General features: G+C 43.4%; 1 protein-coding gene across 2 annotated transcripts; it reads left to right on the top strand.

The window, feature by feature from the left end:
- Positions 1 to 1345: 1345 nt before the first annotated feature.
- On the top strand, positions 1346 to 8003 carry PRDX1 (peroxiredoxin 1). Of its 2 annotated transcripts, none has more exons than XM_026033570.1 (6): positions 1346 to 1388; positions 3900 to 4027; positions 4982 to 5135; positions 5431 to 5553; positions 6342 to 6472; positions 7653 to 8003. In XM_026033570.1, the coding sequence occupies exons 2-6, from the start codon at positions 3922 to 3924 to the stop codon at positions 7736 to 7738; spliced, it is 600 nt and encodes a 199-aa protein (XP_025889355.1). In that variant the 5' UTR covers positions 1346 to 1388; positions 3900 to 3921; the 3' UTR covers positions 7739 to 8003. The 2 variants fall into 2 exon arrangements, with proteins under 2 accessions (XP_025889355.1, XP_025889362.1); XM_026033577.1 differs by lacking the exon at positions 1346 to 1388 and adding an exon at positions 3018 to 3078.
- Positions 8004 to 13779: the final 5776 nt, after the last annotated feature.

The raw sequence follows: 13779 nt of genomic DNA, 5'->3' as shown, positions 1-13779 counted from the left end.
CAAAAGTAATGAGGTCATGGACACACGAATGGAAATACAACGCTTAAGGCACAAACCTGGAATAAACAGCATTGCGTTAGCAATGCAAAATATTTATACTCCTCATCTGCAAGTGTGAGAAATGAGCATAGCTAGTACTGAAGGAGCCCAAAGTCACGAGAAAGTCACTGCTGTTTTGTCTACTGGTAAATCTGCTAGAGTTGCAGTGAGATTACATTAAGGTGAATTCATTTATTTTAAATATATATATATATATGTTGTCTTGCTTTTTATGTGCAAAGCAGTAATTTCTTCTGTTATTGAAACCAGCCTGGGTGAATCACCACGGCAGGGTGGTTACTGAGCAGCACCACACTGCAGTGCAGGTGATGTTAACATTTAAGGTTTATTAATCCTTTATGGTTACAATGCGTAATGGTGTTTTAACAGGTATTAAGGAACATGGTTTTAAACTGAAGCACACAAGGAGTAAAAGTCAGTTGGTAAAGTTTATTACTTTTGACTAAAGCAAGCCCTTTGGTTGTTGGTATGTCCTTTATGGCCTCTAACACTGAATACTGCAACATTGAATAACACTAAATACGTAATAAAATTTTAATATTAAAATTCCTTTTTTTCTACTTGAATCAAAAACGCAAGGTCTGTTTCAGTTCAGCCCTGGATCCATGTAGTGTGCGGCCGTGTCTCGGAGCAGCTTCGCTCCGCGCACGAGGGATATGAAGGTCTCTGAGCTGTGTACCGGCATCTTTGGGGAGTTCTCATCCTGCACCCAAGGGCAGACATCACGCTTAATGTTAGTCTTTACCCCTGACTTGCATGTCGTGCACCAGGCTTTACACGATGGGGTCAATGAAAACCTTGGGAATCGGCACCAGGTTGAAGAGGGAGGCAATAGAGTTCTGATCCTGCTATAGGACAGTCTCTGTGCACACACATTGTTTTGTTAATAGCTCTGATTTGGTTGATATTAACATCCGTGGCAGAACTCCAGCTCAGCTCGGCGGCACATCAGTCATTTCTCCTAATGTTGTCCAAATCAAGGGTGTCCTCTGCCTTTTTTGGGGGGGGGGGGTACGGTACTGACTTCGAACTAATCATGGCTTGGTCCCATTAAGCCATAAACATGAAACAAAGGCAGAAATGCGCCTGCTTGGCCGGGATGCCCCGTTAACAGGGCGGAGCGGCCGGCTCGGCGCGCGCTTATCGGGCCCACGCAGATAAGCGGCGCGGCCGCCATGTGCCGAGTCACGGCGCCGCCGCCGCGCGCGCGGGCGGGCGGGCGGGCGGTCTCGCGAGAACACGGCGGCTATAAAGGGGCGGCGGCGCGGGGGGTTGCGGCAGTGCGGAGCTTCCTGCGGGCGCGGAGGGAGTCGAGGCTCGTCCTTTGTGTAAGCGCCTGGGGCTGGGGGAGGAGGAGAGGCCATATAGACACAGCGCTGTATACGTATATTATATATGTATGCATAGGTGTTTTTCGTGTTGCTCACGCCGCTCGGATGGGGTCGTGGGGCGGGGGGATGCGCTCGCTCCCCGCCGCCCTCCCCCGAGGCGGGCGCCTCTCCCGCTCTCCTTCCTCCTGCCCCTTCCTCCCGTCCCGGTGTCGCGGGGCCGGGGAGGGAGCGGGGCCGTTAACCCTGCGCGGGCGCCCGCGGGGCTCCGCGTTGGGTCTTGGCGCGTTAGGCCTCCGCCGAGGCTTAACGAGGAGGAAGGGGCGCGTGTGTGTGGCGTCGAGCGGCCCCGCGGGTGGCAGCGGTTGCTCACGGGGGTCCGGGGGCCTCTCGTGCCGCGGCTGCTCCGCCCTCCTGCACCTGCCTGCAGCCCTGCGGCAGCGCCGCGCCGGGCGTGTGACCGCGGCCTGACCGCACGCGGTGACTGCGGGGGCGGCGCGGGGGAGCTCCGCTCGGAGGAGTCCCCGCGCCAGGGCGGCTAGCCCCGAGCCGTGGCTTTGTGCAGAGCCTGCCCGGCTCGCCGCTGTAACTGCCCCTGGGAGGGGACTGGGGCTGTGCGCGGCTGCGAGCGCGCACGGGTGTTCTGATCTCGTTAAACGGTGCGCGGCTCGGAGTGCCTGTCCTCCGGGATGAAAGGAAGTGAGAATCTGTGTCCTCTTACGCTGTGGGTTAGGAAACGCTGTGGTTAAAAGTCCCGGCAGAGCATGTGAAGACTCGTCCCACCCCGTGCGGCAAAGCGGAGATGTTGGCAGGCGGCTCCCGAGGAAGGGGGGGCCCTCCTGCAGCAGGGTGCAGCTGACAGCGAACACCCCACCGTCCCCTTGTAGGAAAGGGGGACCCTATCCTGCCCCTGGGAAAGGGGAAGGATCGAAGAACAAGTCTGCCAGCTTTTATTTGGGGTTGAAGCCCTAGTAGAGCTTCTGGCGACTTGCTCATGAGGCAGACAGAGGAGAAGGACTGTTATGCTCCTGAGCAAGCAGATAACCTTGCGTAACAGAGAGGGGAATAAAATGGAATTCGGTGATATAAAATACCGGGTGGTGCGCTGCAGTCCAGGGAGCTGCTGTTTGTGAGATAACGCTCAGGAGTTGGCGGCATCTCAAACGCGGTGCTGCGCGGTGGCTGCCTCTCCCCCCTTAAAGAACTGGCCTCGGAATTGTGCCTGCCTGGCTGCGTTAGATGAACAGCGGGGCTGTCAGTGTCACCTGCCCCTCTGTAGGGTCCATGAACATGCGTGAAGTTCTGTCCACCTTCATTTGCACTAGCTCTGTGCTGCCCTTGTGCTGCTTAAATGAACTAGGAGCTGAAGAGCTTGTCGAGAGGGAGTTAAAAGGGTGAAGGCTGATGACTATTTATAACTATAAGATGAGCAAGAGTTCTCGAAGATTAAAATGGTCCTAGTAAAGAGGCCAAATGAGCAAGCTTTAAATTCTGACTGAAAGCTAAAGCCTTATGGCTTCCCAAATAGTTTCTTAGAAGGAATGTGGCTGCTATGATTGTTCTGCTTTCCCTTGCAACATGACTCATTAACCTTTCGTGGGCTTGTTTGAGTCTGATAGGTGTTTATAACACTGACAAGTGTTAGAGGTGAATTCGGAATGTTTCTGTGTGAGCTGAAGAGATAAAGTTCGTAAGTATTACCTGTCTGACTGATTGCACCTCATCAGTAACTGGATTTTAAGGTGATAGATGAATACTGCTGTCTCGGGTTGAGCAAAAGTGCAGTACGAGAACAGGAAGAGTGTGTGGCAGCAACACTAAGCCAGGCAGCCTGAAGTACAGATCTTGACCTTCTACCCTCTCTTTAGATGAAGACTTAAAACAAGTAGAAGAGGAGAGGGGATAGAGAACTAAACCCTGGCCTTACTAGTTTAAGATTTGATACAGATGGCGCTTTGTGAGTTTTCAACTTGCAAATTAAACAAGACTTGGATTATTTAAAAGGCTGGGGCAGGCTTATATGGGACATTGTTCTCGGGAGGTTAACAGCTATTTTTCCAGAATCATTAGGAAGATGCAATTTAAGGCCTTAATTTCCCTGGCAAATCTGAGGGGTCTCTTCTCTCAAATTAGATTTTTGACTTTCTTATTCAGAAATTGAATTGAGTTGTTTTATTGAATGCTCTAGAGCTCTACCAAACTGAGCTGTTACCTAGTTAAAAATGGCAATGCTGTTTACTTCTAGGATACAATGATCCTTGAGTTTTGAGCAGTTAGCAATCTAGCTAGTAGTTTGATTTCGATATCCATGTTGTGTCTACCTGGATCTGATTTTATCCTTTCTTGAGATTAAAAAACATATTGCTCTTATTGGGCTCCTTAGATGGCTAACTCGAAACCAATCTTGATCTTCTAAGACCAACTGCTGTGTTGATATTTATTCTAAACTGATGCTTTGAATACTTGTTTTAAGGTACAAACATACTGCTATTTTAACTATGCCATTATTAGCTCTCTTCCAGACCAAATCAAGATGTCTTCAGGAAAGGCATTCATTGGAAAGCCAGCCCCTGACTTCACTGCCACAGCAGTAATGCCAGATGGGCAGTTTAAAGACATCAAGCTCTCTGACTACAAAGGTGAGCTCTGGAGTAATAGTGACTGGGGTAGAAGAATGAGTATATAATTAGTGCAGTGACTCTGTGCAGTGATGGGTGAAGAAGACTTAGAAAGCTGTGGGGAAGATGTGACAGCATGGTTAAGTGTCCCAAGTATAACTTCTGCCAATCAGTGTAAAATTTCCCTAAACTATAATGCTGAGTCAGGGTTACTTGGCTTGTTTCATCAGGCTACAAAAAAAAAAATAATGCAACATCTCCAGAGTGTTTTGTGGAACAGCAGTGTCTTGTCTCTTGGGGCTATTCTAGAAGTGTGGCGTGTGTTTTTTGGTTTTTTTTGCCGGGGGGGGGTGTGTGTGTTTGTTTTAGCTAACCAGTGGAACTTCTTTCTCTGGAGGACTATTAAAACTGCCTGTTGTACGAAAAGCTCATTAAATCTTAAGTGAAAGGCTTAAGCAATCAAGTCCAGATGCAGATAGAGTGTGCTGTCTCTGCCTGGTAGCTTCTTGCTCTTAGGCTGTTTCAAGACAGTTAAGTGGAATCACTTGAACAATTGAAATTTCTCTGAAAGGAGAGGCCAGATGATTACTTGCAGAGGCCTGCAAGTAATCAGCTGCAGGATTGCCTGGTATAGGTGCTCTGAGCTTGGCTTGGGGGATTACACCCAAGAGCTGCATGTTTCTTTGTCAGACTTAAGCATTTAGTTCAGCAGACCTCACTTGGGTAGGGTTTTGTTTGCTAGCTGTACGGTGACCTTGGGGAGTGCTGCAAGTGGCATTTAGCTGAAGTGAAAATCCCCTGTGTGCTTTATAGAGCTTACTGCCTATACAGCACCTGCGGGTCACCATGTAATCTTTAAAGGCACTTTTATTATCCAGCTTGTTCTACTCTGTCAGTGTCTGAATGTTTATGCTATTGAGTGACAGCTGTTGAAGGCTATGATTAAAAACTAACTGGTGCTACTATTTTTTTTAGGGAAATATGTTGTGTTCTTTTTCTACCCCCTGGACTTCACTTTTGTCTGTCCAACTGAAATTATTGCATACAGCGACAGAGCTGACGAATTCAAGAAAATTAACTGCGAAGTAATTGGAGCTTCTGTTGACTCTCACTTTTGCCATCTTGCCTGGTAAGAATCTTTTTTTTGTTTATCTTAATAGAAGAAGCCTGTCAGAAGATAGGCTTAATTAGTACCAGAAGGATATCTTGAGCGTAATCAATTCTAACACTGCCTACCAAATAAAGGCACTAAGAAAGCCCTGGTGGTGCAGGTACTTTCCAACAGAACTGAGACAACTCGTTAGTCCTTCTGTTGCCTCATGGCTGACCAACTGCAGTACTAGGGGTAGGATGAGCGTCTGTTGCGATACCTTATGTGTTGCTCTGAACTGTCCATTTTCATAATGGTGAGATTTCTCTTTCAGGATCAACACTCCTAAGAAGCAAGGTGGTTTGGGTACTATGAAAATTCCATTGGTTTCTGACACAAAGCGTGTCATTGCCAAAGAGTATGGTGTCCTTAAAGAGGATGAAGGTATTGCATACAGGTAATATGACAATATTTTGTCTGCCTTATTCCATATATGTTGTACATGAAAGTGGTGTGTATCTGATGTTTCATGTACTTGAACTTCCAGAAGACTTTTAAAGTTACTAGTTGAAGCAATGGCCTTCTAGAAGAGATGCTGTTTTTTTTAATACTATTTAGACTTTAGTTTTGGTAAGTTAAGCAGTAAATACTGCCTCGCTTTTATCAGTGTACTTAAAACAATATTACCTAATTAATAAGCACAGGAGTGTCAGGTAAGCAGATGAGCTTCTGTAAACATAATGTAAGAGCTACAAAGTCATAAAAAGTGATTACTGGTATAATCCATGACTGAAGTACAGAAGGATTAAGAAAACAAGCCTTATCTTGTGTTCAGCTCTTCAGACTTGAAGCTGCTGAAGTAGCTCAGCTTTTAACTATTGATGTGATGCTGACTGGAGGATACTGCCTGTCAGCCATCGTGTATTGTTGTTTGTGGCTTTTTAAATGCATGTGGCTGCTCTTTGGTTTCCCTTTCCTTTGGTTTCTCTTCTTGTTCTTCTGCCAGTGTCTTTCCTTAAATAGGATGTGTTATTTTCCTGTGTAGATGTTGTGATTTACTCCTCCTAGCTCCTGTTGACACAGCAGTGGCTTGGAGCCTTGTTCAATGCCTCGCGTACACAGAAGGCATTGAGAGGTGCTAGATCAGAGAGTTCATAAAACGTGGTCATGGTACGATATTAAACTTGAATATTGAAACACCTAAGTCTAAAGTGATTTTTAAAAGCTATGTTAACTTTTTTGCAGGGGTCTGTTCATAATTGATGAGAAGGGGATCTTAAGGCAGATAACAATCAATGATCTTCCTGTTGGTCGTTCTGTTGATGAAACACTTCGACTTGTGCAGGCTTTCCAGTTTACAGATAAGCATGGAGAAGGTAAGGTTTCATATTTCTAATTCTAAATGCTTTTCTAGATAACTTGTCCAGTTGAAACTATTAAACATCAGTTCAAAAGGTTTTAAGTACATTTCCTTGGCATGTATTGCTTTATATACCTTTTACAATGAAGCTTATTTGTCACTTGAAGGGAGTCATGCGATATTAATGGTGTCCCAATTGATAGTCTACTGAGTGCTAAGCTAACATTGAAATATCCCTTAAACTGGCTTCAGCTGAATTTAAACTGGGCATCTTGTTAAGCACATGGAGGTTGTATATTTCCTTCCATGAGACAATACTTGAGATCCATCTGGTCAAGAACATATGCTATAACTTGGCTTGCAAAGGCAAACATGGCTTAGACTTTGTGCAGTTTTGGTAGGTTGGGACTATCAGTATTTAGGCTGGATTTTGCAAACAAGCACTTTGTCTGTTGGACAGCCTTACCATGTCCAGAAAGCTTGCTGGTCTTTATCGTGTAGCAATAATGAAGAAAAATGGATGGGAGAATCTGCTCGACCTCTGTGCAGTATGAAGGTGCTTGAGGCTGGTAGCTTTTCTGCAAGAACTACCAACAAAACTGTAGATGAAGGCTCTGAAAATCCTCATGGAAACTAGATAAAGACTGATCAGAATTGCCATATAGCCATTAATGCCAGGTGTGGTTACTGGCTGTGCTTAACTTGCTTCAGAGCTGGTAAATCAATTTTATTAAAACTGCTACAGTTGTGCCTCTGTAGCCCAAAGAGTTGATGTCTGTGAACAGTTCAGTTAAGAAAACATCAGTTCAGTTCTGCAGTTCAGTTAAGAAAACATTCCCTATTATAGAGTGGGAAGGGCTGTCATTTCTCAGTTGAAGCCTCATAGTATTTACCATACGCTGAAATAGTCAAAACTGGCAAGTGGTTTCTCCCTAGAACTAGGACTGTACTGTACTAAACTGGGCTAGACCAGAATAAGGTTGTAGCAGTGCCCGGAAGCTGGGACTAGCAAAAAGACTTTAAGGGTCACTCTAATTGAGACAGCAAGTTTTTTTTAATATTGCAACACTGAGTAAATGCACCTTGTATAACTTAATTGTATATGATATATAGTTTTAGTTGCTAGTTGCTCTAATGTTGCATAGAATACTTTCTGCAGGAATGGATAATAAAACTTGAATTCTTTATCATTTCAGTGTGCCCAGCTGGCTGGAAGCCTGGCAGTGACACAATCAAGCCTGATGTTGAGAAAAGCAAAGAGTATTTTGCCAAGCAGAAGTAAACTTCAGTCCAAGTGGAAACTAGTATGCCTTATATAAAGAGCAAGCATCAGTTATTGAACTTTGACTAAATTGTTGCATCTGAGTGGAGGGATCATGCTGTAGGTATAAACTGTAACTTTTTTACTTGAAGGAAAGCTTGTCCTGTTGACGATGCCTTCATAGAAAGTTCTAATGATCACTTTCTGTATATCATCCCCCATTGACTTTAGTGACAATACAGTGTATGTGGATAGTCCTATGTTGCAGATAGAGCAGTAGTATCCTTTTGTAACTCTATTAAACTTGTGGAAAGAGCATCCTGGCTGCTGTCCTTATGTCCTTGAGAAACCCGAAGGAACACTGCAGGTTGTACCTTGGATCTTTTCATCAAGTATTCAGTGGAACATAAACCTACAGAAAATCCTCTCTGGAGAGGAATGGGGACAACATTGCTTCATAATATGCAGACGGTGGTGTAGTTGTGTGATTTGGTAAAGCAACTCTTAAATACTAGCCAAGATCACTAATCTAAAAGCTGGCTCCTTTGAGATGTCTAGACAACTACATTTGCAATGTACTTCTGTGCTACCTTGATGGAGATATTGGTAACTTTTGAGTTGCTGTACAGAAGTGCTTATTAGACAAGGGATAGTTATCTTCAGATAATGCTTAAAGTTGAATGCAGTCCAGGCGGCTGAATTTAAAAGAACAATACTGAAGTCTTGAAAGAGAGAAATGGTTCAGAGGTGTGGACAAATACTTGTGCCATACTACAGAGTAGAAAATTAACTTTTTGTGATACCTAACATAGCCTAACAAATCAATGGGGACTGCTAGCTTAATGGAGAACTCATCTTTGAGAAGTTACTTGTATCCTCTTATACCACTGGCGTTGGTCACAAAACTGCCTGTGCTAGAAGTACAGTTCTGGTTTGTGCAGCCCAGTCCTGTGCATATAGGTGTCCTTATCCCTATCTGTGGTGCTGCCCCTGCAGTGACGTGTGCGCTTACTTGTCAGGCAGCTGCCCTCAGCTGTGCCTTGACCCGTGCAGCACATGATGCTGCAGGAAGCCCTGCCAGCTCCTGGTGGTGACAGCAGGATCATGGGCTCAGACTAAGGGAAAGGATGAACACTTAATGTTGTGTGTAGCACGGCAGAGCGAGGGTACCCTCCTTCATCCATCACTGCTGTTAGAGGAGGAGGCTGTGAGGGCGGCCGAACTCCCGCCCCCGCTTCCCTCAGGACCTGCGTCACCCGCCTCGCCTCGCAGCGCCGGCGGTTGGCAGGCGCGGGGCGGGGTGCGGTGATTGGCGGATGCCCGGGGAGGGGAGGGCGGCGATTGGCTAGCGCGTGCGGGGGGGCCGACGATTGGCGGGCGCGGGCGCGCGCGGGGACAGCGCCCGCTGAGGGGCGGCGTGTGAGGAGCCGCGCGATGGAGTCCGCGGCGGGCAGCTCCGAGCTCCCCAAGCCCCTGATTCCCTCCCGGGCTGCTGCGGGGGAAGCGGGCGCTGAGCTGCCCTGGTGACGTGCCGTACCAGGGAATAGGCTACAGAGAAACACTGCCGTCACGTCTTTAGAGCCTCTCTAAAGTGAAAATTTGAGCATCGCTCTTCCCCTCACTGGTATTGCAGTGTTGTCATGTTTTGGTTTGTTTATACTCTGTACTGAGTGTAAGTGAAAATATTTTAATAATATGTTTAATGCCTTAACATATGTTAAAGCACTCCAAATAGCTCCTACCCTTTAAAATAGCCCATTAATGGAGGTTGTTTTCATGTGCCGATTTTCCTGTTCTGAAAGTTAAATTAACTGTGCTAGCTCCATAAGTAGCTATTAATTTAAAAAAACCCTCAACATTTTTTCAAGAAAAATGTTTCAGTTCTAGTTAGTCTATTGCTGTCCATTTGTAGTCGCTGCATCAGCTGACTATAAACATATATTTAAAAGCTGTAGTGATTCAGTAGTGAGTGATGATGGTGCAGAAGTGCGAAACAGCCAAGAAACAGGAAAACCCGTGGGGTAGGGGCCGTGTTTTATGTTCTCACTGTAAGGCCAGCTGTGGGAATGGAGGTAATTAAGCCCTTCTGTTAATAATTTAGTAGGAGAAGTGCTGGGGGGATGTTGCTGTGCTGTCATCTCATCTCTTGAGCTCACAAGGTGTAAAAACTGGCAGTGAGACCTGAGCCGTGCCAAGTCAGGAGGAGCTGGGGATTGTTTTCTTAAACTCGGCTTTGATACAGGTGCAGCTTGGAGCTTCCTCTGCCCAAGGCTCCCATCCTCGTACCATCCTCCTTGAGAGATTCTCTGAGTGTTTGAACCAATTTAGATACCTGGATTTAGCATTTACAGACTTTATAGACATTTGCATGTCGTGTTGCCCCCAAAAGCAGAATGCTAGAGGGAACAAATGCGCTTGCAATCAACTGATGATGTGATAATGAAAATGGCACTTCTTTAATGGGTTCATATTCTTCATTTTAAGAAATGAACTACAAATCTGGTGTAACCATCTGTTGCAGATATATCACTATAGCTGGGATTTTTACCTGTTGGTGAGTGTTAACCTTTAAATAGTGTTGCAATATTTCATGCAGCAGTCTAGTTACCCAGAGCAAACTCTCCGCCAGTATCGTTGCTTGTATCAGTCTTTGAGACTTGCCTCAAGCAGCTGTGGCGAAATAGCCCCAACGTGGCATCTTTGGAGGTGTGATCATGTTCCTTTAAAATATATGGCAAAATCATCTGCAATTCTGCAAATACAACTTTAGGTACTGATTTGTTTGATCTTACTGGAGACTGAATGTGGAAGGAAATTATCTGCATGGTGTTCTTTAAATATCACCTAAAAATAGGGGGGTTTGTTTGTCTGCTTGTTTGGAGTTACCTGCATTCAAGCAATGTAAGAGAATGGCACTTGTGCCAAAACATCAACAGTTATTATGTGGTGTGCATATAACAAAGCAGTGCACCATACTTAATCTCTATCTTGCATTGCTCATGTTGTGTATATATAAAATGTGATTTTTCAATACTTGATATAAAGATAGTAATCTTTACTAGATTTTATACATCTGTTGTATGTGTGCATTATTTCAAAATTAATAGTTCCCTATTTTTAACCATGAGAATTTTTAGTATGCTATGAGCATGCATATTTTTAGTACTTAGTAGACTAAGTATTTAGTAGACTTCTGTTTATTTACAGTATATATTCAGTATTAAGGGATATTTGGAGAAACAGGAAGATGAAAATGTAAGTCAGTGTTACTTTTGTGATGTGCAGCACGTGAGTACACATTTTCAGTGTACACAGCACTCTAGATGTTTAAGTTAATTGCCGAGTGGGAGGACTGAGAAGTTGAGATTCAGGCCCAGAGTTAAAGGGTTTTTTTGGTAGTAAATCTGCAGAGAGAGATGACAATTATTTCTTTGTAGTGATGTTGTAGCATTACTGTGAAAATGCTGCAAACGCTTTGAATGGATCCAGACTTAAGGGAGAAAGTCAGATCCCTGTGTGGCAGGTCTTTGCAGGCCTGTGGTGCACACAGGGCAACGTGGCCAGAGAAATAAAATACAGCACCAGGAAATCTGCTGTTAATATTCAGCTACGAAAGAGAGTGCCAAAGAATCCCCTCAGCTCTAACTTCCACAGCGGAAAGAGGATCCTGGGGTGTTTTATGTTCCTCACCTGTGTAACACCTTGCAGATGTGTGATGACATTTTTGAAAATTAAATTTAGCATTTTGATATGTTTCCTGCTGTATTTGAAAAATACTCTAAAAATAGTTAAAAATTTTAGATGCTATTTTCTTAACTAGTGTCCTACCTTTTTAAATACATGCCTAGAATAAATAGTTCATCTGATAAATTACCCAGCCAATCAATGAAGTTCAAAGAACAAAATCAGGTTTATATCCCACAACTATTGCAAAATGATGCACTTTGGATAGGAAAGTACCTTTATGGAAGCCCCATGACTCTTCTTTTTAGAAATATATCAAAACAAGTCATGTAGAGATTAGGTTAAAATACTGGATTTTTATCATACTAGTAGTTTGAAATATATGCTAAGTGTGTATACATACATATATATATATAATATATTCTCTGTGATTTTTTCAAAGAGCCTGATGTTCAGTATTGACCAGTCTGAACAAATGGCAGTCTGGGTAAATACTTCTTCTGATATATCTTGCTTCTCAGGTAAAGCTTAGAGGACTTTCACAAAACATATTCCCTGCTTTTGCTCTGCAAAGACAGAGCGAAGGCAACTGCACAGGAGGGGTGTGAGGACGCAGGTGAGTTATAACGCCCCTGTCCACTGTGTACGGGTAGGAATGCAGTAAAATTGGATTTCAATCAGGAAGTGTGGTGAAACTGTTACTTGCTACCTTTTTATTACAAGTTAATGATATATATATATATATATATAAAATAAGGAACTAGGAAATGACAGAAATAACTGCTATCTTTTTTATCATGAATACATTAGCTTCTATTTTTAATGTTAGTTTATGGAGAGGAAAAACATGATTTTGCCTTTAGAGTATAGTCAGAAACTATTTTACTTTGGCACTCCACATGTCTGTATCTATCTTGGGTCCTAGTCAGTGTCTTCACCTCTAAAATGGGTATAAATCAGCATTTCACAGAGTCTTGAAGTATAACATTACAGAAACTACTATCATTGCACACCGATAGTAAAGAACGCACTACAAATGCCTACAAAATTCAGCTTTGAATGCATATCATAATTTCTGCTAACACTGTTTCAGAATATGGACAGGGCATAAAGAGAAATGTACTGATAAATATTGAAGGGTTTGTTTGTAGCCTGTGTGGAATCAAGGCTTTGCAGGCCAAGGCGTGTGCGGATGGAACAACCGTCGCCCCCTAATCTGCAGCGGCCACCTGGGCCGGGCTGCGAGGGCTTCTCAGCACCCCTGCGGGCCACGGGTTTGGATTTCAGCATGAAACTTTACTCTTTTCACCTGAAACGTGAATTGTCATAGGTGTTACGTATAGCTGGTGTCTGAGTGTAAAATGCTCTTGTGCAAGGTACTACTGCACCTTGTATGTATGGCTTTATGTATGTGTACATATATGGGTGTGTGTGTGTGTGTGTGTGTGCGTATAAAGACTTTCAGGTTACGTCTCCACTGCCCTCAGGGAACTGCAAGCCCACTAAGTTAGTGTTTAATGTTCTATAGAAACACATTTCTGAAGCACCCAACCTGACACAGAAGATTAGATAACCTTTGTCAAAAAAGAAAAGTCTTTAAGCTACCTTTAGTAAAAGTTAATGTGATGTAAAGTTAATGTTTAATCAAATACACTTTTCACAAAGTAAATTCATCTTTATTTCTGTACACTTTTCAAGAACACAAGGTAGACATCCTTTTTATTTCTGCACTGTTTGATTTTTTCAGAAGAGTTTATTAAAAGGATCGAAGCAACAGTGAATGATTTGGGTAAACATAACTACGTGGGGGGAAAAAAAAAGTTGTGAAATGAAATTAGAATATGAAATGTAGCTCTGCTTCCTAGTATGGCATGAAAAGAGCTGCTTTAAAATTATTCTGTCTCTTAAAACCTAGAAGGAAAGAGCTCTTTGCTTTCTGAAGCCAACAATTCATAATCTCACAGGACATATGGTATGACAGAAAGCCAACTTAACAGATAACAAGAAGAAACTAATTTGTCAGTTTTTATGAATTTACAAAAGTAAAGGTTGCAAAGTTGTAAGTAACTCCACTGCAGCCAATAACTACCCACTTTTACCTTTAAAGGAAGAAGCTTGGAACTGTTGCCCCTGAAATCCATATTCAAGGCAAGCTTTTAAAAATATACTCACTACCTGAAGTGTTTATTATTATTATTATTATTATTAAAATATGGAAGTCTTCACTCAGATTTTAGTCAAATTCAAGTTACTATGCATTTTCACTAATTTAGACCATAGTAGCACCACAGGACACCAAAAATTTTGGTCACATAAAATGTGATACTTGAGCTAACAAATCCACTCAAGGATTTGCATTTACTTGTTTGTCACTTGAA

This window comes from Nothoprocta perdicaria, unplaced genomic scaffold (assembly GCF_003342845.1).
Source record: "Nothoprocta perdicaria isolate Ctin4 unplaced genomic scaffold, notPer1 scaffold_0, whole genome shotgun sequence".
NCBI classification, from domain to species: domain Eukaryota; kingdom Metazoa; phylum Chordata; class Aves; order Tinamiformes; family Tinamidae; genus Nothoprocta; species Nothoprocta perdicaria.
This window is presented reverse-complemented; position numbering and strand designations above follow the sequence as displayed.

Bases quoted from the DNA above. Each gene is read 5' to 3' on its own strand.
- PRDX1 (XM_026033570.1), top strand. From the start codon at position 3,922: ATGTCTTCAGGAAAGGCATTCATTGGAAAGCCAGCCCCTGACTTCACT. The intron at 5,136-5,430 runs GTAAGAATCTTT...TTTCTCTTTCAG, and splicing joins CACTTTTGCCATCTTGCCTG to GATCAACACTCCTAAGAAGC. The intron at 6,473-7,652 runs GTAAGGTTTCAT...TTATCATTTCAG, and splicing joins TACAGATAAGCATGGAGAAG to TGTGCCCAGCTGGCTGGAAG.